The sequence below is a fragment of the Mus musculus genome, chromosome 13 (genome assembly GCF_000001635.26).
Source record: "Mus musculus strain C57BL/6J chromosome 13, GRCm38.p6 C57BL/6J".
NCBI classification, from domain to species: Eukaryota; Metazoa; Chordata; class Mammalia; order Rodentia; family Muridae; genus Mus; species Mus musculus.
In genome coordinates, this window is record NC_000079.6 from 51,840,407 (window position 1) to 51,849,726 (window position 9,320).

General features: G+C 53.5%; 1 protein-coding gene across 1 annotated transcript; it reads left to right on the forward strand.

The window, feature by feature from the left end:
* Positions 1 to 6,268: 6,268 nt before the first annotated feature.
* On the forward strand, positions 6,269 to 8,069 carry Gadd45g (growth arrest and DNA-damage-inducible 45 gamma). The gene is made up of 4 exons (NM_011817.2): positions 6,269 to 6,426; positions 6,946 to 7,047; positions 7,150 to 7,363; positions 7,463 to 8,069. The coding sequence occupies exons 1-4, from the start codon at positions 6,374 to 6,376 to the stop codon at positions 7,571 to 7,573; spliced, it is 480 nt and encodes a 159-aa protein (NP_035947.2). The 5' UTR covers positions 6,269 to 6,373; the 3' UTR covers positions 7,574 to 8,069.
* The last annotated feature ends 1,251 nt before the right edge of the window (positions 8,070 to 9,320 follow it).

Genomic DNA, 9,320 nt, shown 5'->3' on the forward strand with positions numbered 1-9,320 from the left:
GCAGACAGCAGGAACAGAGATTTTGTTCATTTGAGACATGGTGTCTGTCTAGATCCAGCCACATAGCCAAGGAGGACCTTGAACGTCTGCCTCTGCCTCCCAAATCCTGGATTACAGGTACCACCTTGCCAGGCTTTCAGAGAGGGCTCATTCCTGTCTAGAAAGTAGGTATTTTCATTAAAAGCAAGTGAATGGAAATTTGGCCCTTTACCCTTGGCTGTGATGTGTGCAATATTTTGCATGAAGTCCTGTTGGGCTTTATTTTGACTGCAAACTATATGTCAGGGTCCTGGCTCATTTTATATGACAGACGTCTCTCAGCCAGGGTGCACACAGCCATGCCAAATGGCCATTACTCAGTATAGGAAGCAGGGGTCCCACTCCTCAGTGTCTACCCCTGAAACCAACCCCACAGAAGGCTGGCTTCTTGATCTGCCTCCATTTGGTCTGTAATCTCCAGGCAGTGGGGTTGACATCTGGCCCCGAGGTTATCAGACTGGAGTTTACATTTGTATCACAGGGAATCAAGCTGTGGGGTGCTCAACTGCAGCGCAGCCAAAGAAAATGAGCAGTGGTGAAACATTTCACCACTTAGAGACTCGGCTACTGTGGCAGCCACAGGTACTCAAGACTTTGCAAAATCAGAGTCGCACGGTTGCTTTCCTAGGGTGCATGAGGTGGTATCAGGCTGTGGAATGCTCTGGAAGCACTGTTGTAGTTACTCCGTGCCCCAAGGTTCCCCCAGCACCTCTTATGGCTTGTGTGCATCAGCCTGCCAGGCACATCTTTAAATGCTTTTTCTTGGGGAGAGCTTCATCATAAAAGTGGACTTAGTAGGTCCACAAATGAGAGCACTCACTTCCGATCAGGCACTGGACTGAGTGGACTTAGTAGGTCAATCTACGTGAGCACTTACTTTCAATCGGGCACTGGACGGGGGGTGGGGGTGGGGTGTAGCTCAGTGGCAGAGAGCTTGCCTACCACATGCCTGTCCGTTAACTCACAGCCGAGAACATAATCAATACAAAAATAAACCTAACCCCAAACTCCCAAACCAGGCGCTCTGTTTTCACCCTAGGTCAGAGTGAATAAGCACTGAACCCCCAGCGCTGGGTCTTGGTTTGTCTGTGGGTGTGCATGCTTGTGAGTGTGTGTACGTGTGTGCTCATGCTTATGCATGTGTTTTGCATGTGGAAGCAGAGATCAGCCTTAGGTGTCACTCCTCAGAAGCCATGCACCTTGCTTTTTTGAGACAGAGTCTTTCACTGGTTTGGAACTCACTAATTAAGCTAGGCTTGCTTGCCAGCCAGGTCCTCTCCTCCGCCCCCCCCAACCCCTAGTGCTGGGATTAAGAGCAGCGGCCATCATTTGCGCTTTTTCTACAAGGCTTCCAGGGACTGAACTTGCAGTTTTGCTGGCTTTGCCCCGCCAGCACGGTGGGAGGGCTCCCATGTTTTCCTTAGCTTATCTTTCAGAGCAGAAGGCAAGCGTGTGGCTTGGGTTTGCTGCGGCTCTGTCACTATTCGGAACCCCATGTGTGTGTCTGCACACCTTCCACTCCCAGAGCAGACCCATAACCAGAATTCAAATGCCCACGGGGCTGCTAGGGCTGATTAGGCGCCCGCAGGCCTGCTGGGAAGCTTAGGTGTGACTAAGATGACAGGAAGATGGCCTTCACCAGTTCTCTCCCATCCCTCCCCAGCAAGTCAGACCTGACTGTAAGTTGTGAGTGGTGGATGTGGACCGTGTAACAAACTCATTTCTCGGTTGCATGGGATCCCCGGAGCCATTTTAGAGGACTTCCCCAGAAGTGGAGCTTTTCTGAGTGAAGGCTGACCGTCTTCTTCTACCTCTGACTTCCAGACTTGTTGCAGCCTTCAGCCGCGGGGCACATTCTGTCTCTTTGCCCCTGTCTCTCCTTCTCACCCTCTCTCCTGCGTCCTGCAGCTGCTCCAGTTTTTTCCCCCTGCAGCTGAGCCAGCCTTCTTTCCTGATCTCTAATTGAAAAAGAATGGCTCGCTCTTCCTCCTCCCCACTTCCCTCCTCCCCACCTCCCTCCTCCCTGCAGCTGCCAGGCTTTCCCTGCTTGCCACTCAAAGTTGTTTTTTTTTTCCTCTTAAAATCTAATTAAGTACCAACCAGAGCCCCCACCCACTCTCCTCAAGAAAAGAGAAAAAGAAAGAAAAGTAGCAGAAGAAACTCCCTTGGGAGTGAACAAAGGACAAAGATGGTTCGTGCATGTAGGGCAAAGTTCAGTCCCTAGGTGAGGAGCTTGAGGCTCAGAAGGTTCTGGCACAGGGTCTGACCAGGAAGAGGGAACACCTGTGACTTGGGGAGGGGGTGTTTCCACTAGGGTGCACACATTTGTGTTCCGGTGTAGGGCTGCACTGCAGCTGACTGTTGCTCCAAATCCTTCCTTACTGTCGAAAGGGAAAGTAGGAATGCAGGAATGATTTGCATCCCTCCGGGGGCAGCCAAGGCTCTGCCATCGCTTCTGTCTCCCCCATGCCCTGCAAGTGCACAGCCAAGAATAATCTCGCCTTCCAGAAAGCTCTCACCACGGATGTCCGGCTTGCTGCGAAAAGCCTTCCCTTTTTGTTTCCTGTTTCCTGTCTCGGCTGTCCAGTGAAATGCCCCCCCTGTAGATCAGTATTTCACCCCGGCAAGGCTCTGAGGACAGGGCAGGGGTGGAAAGGGCTGGTGGAGCCTTTAAATGCCGGCACGCTGCCTCTGCTGAGGTTTAGGTCTTGCATAAAGATTTTTATTTCTTCTTTAACAAAATTCACCGTCATCATGGGCCACAGACCCATCATTAGCAGGTCTGGGGCGGGGGAAGGGACGTTCTTCTGGAAACATCCAAAGACTTGCCTTGTCTTGAAAAGCATTGATAAGGCTAACTAACCAAGAGAAGGCAAGAGTCCACATTTTCCTTTTTTTCATTGAAAAAGTGTCAATGAATTTGGCTTTTCCTAAGACAGCCCAGGGAACTCCACCTGCATGGGGCTGGGCTCCTCAGCCTGCTTTGGTCTTGCAGCCTTGGTCTAGCTGTCCCAGGGGCTGGCTTAGGGGGCTCGAGGCATATGCCTGCTGTTTAAGATCATTCTCTGTGCACACTCCAAATGCAGGGTGGAGGGAATGCTTCACAGAGATTATTGCCCTGGGGACCGACTCCATCTTCCTTCAAATGATGCAAGCTTTCCTCAGGACCCCCTCCTAGCAGACAAAGTCATGGAGAAGTTCACCGAGAGAATTTGCTGGGATTGGGGACTGTCTCTCCGGTTGGCCCAGGCTAGCCTTTAGACATAAGAGTCCTCCTTGCTCAGCCTTCCAAGTAGCTGGGATTCTAGGTTTTATGCATTTCTTTTAATTCGATTTTGAGGTAGGGCCCAAGGTATACCCAGCTAGTGCTAGTGTTGAGTTCAAGGATATCCTTGGATTCCAAGTGTGCACTACTTACTATGCATGGTTTATAAAGCCGGTCTTGATGCACACTCTGTATGCATCCGTTCTACCTACCGAGCTATATCCCCACCTCTAAAGGGTTTCAAAAGTGAAGTATATGTGAAACTTCCGCTTTAGTAGACTCACTGTCCCCTGTATTATTAAGGTTTAGGGATGTAGTAAGAGTGTAGCCACCGGATAATATGGGGTTTAGCAATACTGCCTGTGACGTTGGGCCCGGCCCTAACCTTTCTTTCCTAATTGAGATGGGGACTTTGGGACCACTAGGACTTAGCTAGGTAAAGTTGTGTGAGGCCCTAAGCTTAAGGCAGAGAGGAGGGTTTCCTGTAATGGAATACTTTGAAAATGCCAGCAGAGTAGACTAGCTTCGGGGTCTGTCAATCATCCCTTCTGACCCAGACTGGCTGAGGGCGAGGTCTGGAAATGCTAGTACTTAAGCCTGCGCTAACCTGTACAGACCTTCCTGTGGGGGACAGGCCGGAGGATGGGGTGCGCGGGGGGGTGTCATTTCCTGCAACTTGGTAAGTGAGCACTTTTCTAGCTATAAGTGGAAGTAGCGGGTGTGCGCCAAGACATCAAATGGATTATTATTTCCGACGTTTCCTTGGGATCTGAAACCAATGGGAATTAAGAAGTAATAAAACTGGCCGGGCAGTGGTGGCACACGACTTTTATCCCAGCACTTGGGAGGCAGAGGCAGAGGCAGAGGCAGAGGCAGAGGCAGAGGCAGAGGCAGAGGCAGAGGCAGAGGCAGAGGCAGAGGCAGAGGCAGAGGCAGAGGCAGAGGCAGAGGCAGAGGCAGGTGAATTTTTGAGTTCGAGGCCAGCCTGGTCTACAGAGTGAGTTCCAGGACAGCCAGGATGAGAAACCCTGTTTCCATCACTTAAAACGTATTTTAGTAGGAAGGGGTGTTAAGAATCTGAGAGACCTTGCAGAGGAACCACAGGGCCGACACCTGCAGTTCTCAATGCAGCCTCTGGGAGGCGCAAAACGCCGGCCCCTCGCCTAGCCTTTGGCGTTGGCAAACAAGCAGCTTCCCCTTGCAGCAAAAACGTCCTTTAAGGAGTTCAAAAATTAACACTGAATGATCTATATTCACCACCCACCTGGAGAACGCTCCAGTAGAAAGGAGAAAATCCACTCTCTCTCTCTCTCTCTCTCTCTCTCTCTCTCTCTCTCTCTCTTCTCTCTCTCTCTCTCTCTCTCTCTCTCTCTCTCTCTGTGTCTGTGTGTGTGTGTGTCTGTGTGTGTGTGTGTGTGTGGGTGGGTGTGTGGGTGTGTGTGAGTTTTGCCTCAGTCTGGCAAGCTTCATGAACGCCCTTTGCCCTATCCAGTCTCCCAGGCTTCACTCAAGAATCTCCAGAAGTCCCCTAGCACACTTTTCTGTGTTAGCACAGAGAGACGCAGACGCCCACAGTGTCGTGTTCTGCGGGCGAGCAGTCTGGAAGCCTGATGTGCAGGTCCCACGGGACAAACGATAAGTTCAGAAAGCTCTCAAGATCACTTCTAATTTTATTACGTTATCAGAAAAGAACCTCTTGAAGAAACATTTTTAAGTAGTTGAAATATTTCAAATTCTCATAAGACAAACGGATTCTTGGTCCTGGGTGGCAGGCTCCTTTCGGTCTCCAGGCCCGGGCGCCCGGTGCAGGCGTTACCCTGATTCTAAATGATGCGCATAATAGCACAGGGTTCTCGGTGCTTGGGGTGTCCCAGCTCAAACCCCCCTGAGAGGTCAACGCGAGGCAATATTTGGTGGGTGGATGAGAGGATCTGGATTTTTCTAGGTCGGCCGGTAGGCGGCGCCCTGGGAAAAACAATGTGGAACAGCCGAGTTCCCGGAGTCTGAACCCCGGAACCTCTGGGGTTTGGGGCACAGTAGCCTTGGTGTACAGCTCACTCTCGAGCTTAGCACGCGTGCATCAGAATCCCAGCAGTCAGAATAAGCCTAAGAGGTGCGCACCCAGTGGCGGGGGAGCGGCACGCTGCTCCGACCCCCACGCGCCGGGCAACCCCGCGACCCCGGCTCCCGACGGGGCTCGGCCCACCCCACCGGCGGCAGGTGGACAGTGTTGCTATGAAAGAGAAAGCGTCGATTGTCCCCACCGCGAACTGCCACACGCCAGACCTCCTCTTTTGTGTGCCCCGTATAGAAATGCAAACGAGCCGCGTGTGCCGGCAGCAATCTGCTGGTCCCTGCTGCCCGCGTCCCACAGCGATCTGCTAGGGGTAGGGGTGGGGGATGGGAGGGCTTAGACCTTGCAGCCGCGACCCCGAAAGGCGCAGAGTCCTGAGTCCCTAGTGGCAGCCTAGGCCTAATGTCAGCTGCAGTTGCAAACCTTTGACTTTAAGTTTCGGTTTCGATGTAACAACCCTATAAACTTCAAACTGAAAATTGAGGAAAAATTAGAAAGGTCGCAAAAAAAAAAAAAAAAAAAAGAGCAAAAAAAAAAAAAAAAAGAGGGGGCTTTTACATTCTCCAAGTGTGCATTCTACAAATTCCAGTATCGTATCAGCAAACAACGTACTTTTTTTTTAAACTTTTTCCTTTTAAGGACTTACAAAAAAAGAAAGGCGAGATGAAATCTGCAGGCTCCAGTCTGCCTGGTAACACCCTGACAAAAGCGGCAGATTTGAGGCTGTGTCATCCCCCGCACCCCTCCCCACGTGGCCTTCTGGCACGAGCCGCAGGCCTGCCGCCTCATTTGCATCAGAAAGCGGGCGCTGGCCAATGGGAGTGCAGCCTCCCGCCAGCTGGCGGCGGCGCGCCGAGCCTGTCTATAAAAGGGCTCTCCCGGCCCAGCCTGGCGCACTCGCTGGTGGTGGGCGCGCATCGGACTCTGGGAATCTTTACCTGCGCTCGGGTTCCCTCCGCACTCTTTTGGATAACTTGCTGTTCGTGGATCGCACAATGACTCTGGAAGAAGTCCGTGGCCAGGATACAGTTCCGGAAAGCACAGCCAGGTGGGTTTTGGGGTGCCGAGAGTTGGCCTTGTCTGGTAGTGGTCTTACAGGGTCCTCTAGGATAGAAGTTTGCAGGGTGGGAGCCGTGCACTGTCTGGCTGTGAGGTGCCGAGGCGCGGGACCAGAATTACTGCATTCGATTCGTGTCTAGAGCTAGAGTTTGGGGTGCCAGCACCTGATCGTAGTTGGGGAGCCTGATATACGGGCGCCAGATCAGAAGTAGGGAACTGGGAGTGCAGGCGCCAGGTCGAGACTGGGTGATGGGGAATGAGGGCGCCAGATCATGACTAGGGTGCCAGAGGTGTGGGCGTCAGGTCGGGACTGGGGATCCGGGTGTGTGGGCGCCAGGTCGGGACTGGGGATCCTGGTGTGTGGGCGCCAGGTTGGAGTTGGGAGGCAGGAATGCTGGCGCCAGGCAGGTCTAGGCTAAGGGGCCAGCTGGGACTTGGAGGTCAGGGCAGGGATCTCTCCGTCGCGTCCCCGTGCTGGTCCCCACTCACGGCGCTTGTTCTTTCACAGGATGCAGGGCGCCGGGAAAGCACTGCACGAACTTCTGCTGTCGGCGCAGCGCCAGGGCTGTCTGACCGCTGGCGTCTACGAGTCCGCCAAAGTCCTGAATGTGTGAGTGTAGAAAGGCCCCGCGTGCAGGGATTGGGGTTGGCGCGGCGCGGAGACCTGGGGGTGGCATCGACTCTGACCTTGTCCTTCCCATCTGCTCTGCAGGGACCCTGACAATGTGACCTTTTGCGTGCTGGCTGCCGATGAAGAAGATGAGGGCGACATAGCGCTGCAGATCCATTTCACGTTGATTCAGGCGTTCTGCTGTGAGAACGACATTGATATCGTGCGCGTGGGAGACGTGCAGAGGCTGGCGGCGATCGTGGGCGCCGACGAAGAGGGGGGCGCGCCGGGAGACCTGCATTGCATCCTCATTTCGGTGAGTGTCCCCCACTGTTTCCCTACGCCAGTCCCCCAAACCATCCTGGCCAACGACAAGCATGGCTGACCCATGTATTTTTTTTTTTTTTAAATTCAGAATCCTAATGAGGACACATGGAAGGACCCTGCCTTGGAGAAGCTCAGTTTGTTCTGCGAGGAGAGCCGCAGCTTCAACGACTGGGTGCCCAGCATCACCCTTCCCGAGTGACAGCCTGGCAGGGACCTTGGTCTGATCGACTTGGTGACACTCTAGCGCGCTGCTGGCTCTGGAGTGGCCCTCCGAGGGCGCTCGAGTGCGCGTGGAGACTGGCAGGCGATGTTGCCTGGAGAGCGAGGAGCGCGGCCTCCCAAGAAGGGGGTCTGGCGGCAGCGGGGACACCTTGTTCCGAGCCCAGGACTCTGCCAGTGTCCGGAGAGGCTGCTAGCACAGGAAGGCCTAGGCGAGGACGTTGGCCCCAGGGCCGGGAAGAACCGACCAGCGAGGCAGGTGTGACTCAGCAAGCAGCCTTCCAGTGAAAGGAGGGGAAAGAAAGGCAGGCGACCGCCTGGACTTGGTACAGCGGCAGGAGCGGCCACTGCAGGAGCGAGCTGGACTTAGCCGACTGCACTGCTCTTTCAAAAAACGGATCCCGGGCAATGCTTTCATTTTCTAAAGGACGCTATCGTGGAAGCTTTGAATATCACAATAAACTTATTGAAACAAACTTAATGCCTTTTTATTGAGGGTAGGGGATTCTAATGGGGAGGGGGCGGCGGTAAAGGATGTTTCACGGCACCTGGGACCACCTTTCTGTTGGGGCAAGAAACTGCAGCCTCCTGGGGCTGGCGGTGGGGGAGGGGGTGCAGGCGAGTAGTAAACGGGAGAACTTGGGCCAGAGTACTGTTTGAGCCTTTCAGGAAGATTTCAAACTTGCAAGACAGGAGCATACTTGATAAGGCATCCGGGTGCAGGAGCTCCAGGCTTGCAATCCAATTCGATAACAGTGACTTCTGCCTCCAGTACCTCCCCTCCCCCGCTCCGCCCCCTCCCCCCACCTTTGCCTCGACAGCTGCTTATCTGAACAGCTTGCGGGAGGCCCTGTGCCTTCCAATACAATGAGCTTGCCTCTGCAGCTCTGCCCTTGGTGCGGTGGCTGGGGATGGGGGCGGGTTGCTCTAGCTTTCAGGAACTTTCTCCTTTTAATTGCTCTGACAAAGCTACGCTACTAAAGTATTAATATCAAATATGACACCAGCGAGTTGCGTTCTCAGTATGAATCATCATTTTGTCACAGCCGTGATGGAAGTTACAGTATCTTAGCAGAAGTTGGAAGGCACCGTCTATTATAAATAGGAGTGAGCCAGTCTGAGTGGGGTGGGCATCTGCTAGTTCCTATTCTCAGGGCTTCTGCCCACCACATCAGTGAGGGCTGCTGCTCTCCACAATTCCTTTTAAAGTCGGAGGACAAACTCACCAGAGCCAAGATTATCTTTTGAGAAGGATCTGGGGGGTGGGGGAAACGTCCCAGTGAGAGGACTTTTTCTGTAGCTTAGTGCTTCTGGCTTTCACTGCGCATTCCAGGCCGTGCTGACGGATGGGGGGGGGGGGGGGGGGAAGCCCACGTGGGGCTTTCTTGCTGTCAGCTCTGCTGCCGGGCAGAGCTGGAGCCTTCGGGGAAGGGCGGGGTGGGGTGCTGTTTTTCTAAGAAGGCCATTGGGCTGATTTACCAGCAACGCTTAGGGAGGCTGGTTTGCCGGTTGAATGCCACTTAAAAAAAAAAAAAAACAAAACAAAAACGCCACAGCACATTCTGGAAGCCTGTGCAGGGCAACAGGAAAAGTGCAGGAGCGCGTGGACGCTTCCTGTAAGGAAAGGGTGCCCTTTCTGCTCCACACCGACTCTGCTGAAAGAATGCAGCCACGGTGGTGCCCAAAGAGCAGCGCTGTTTCGCTTGGGCGTTAAATTTTTTAGGTGG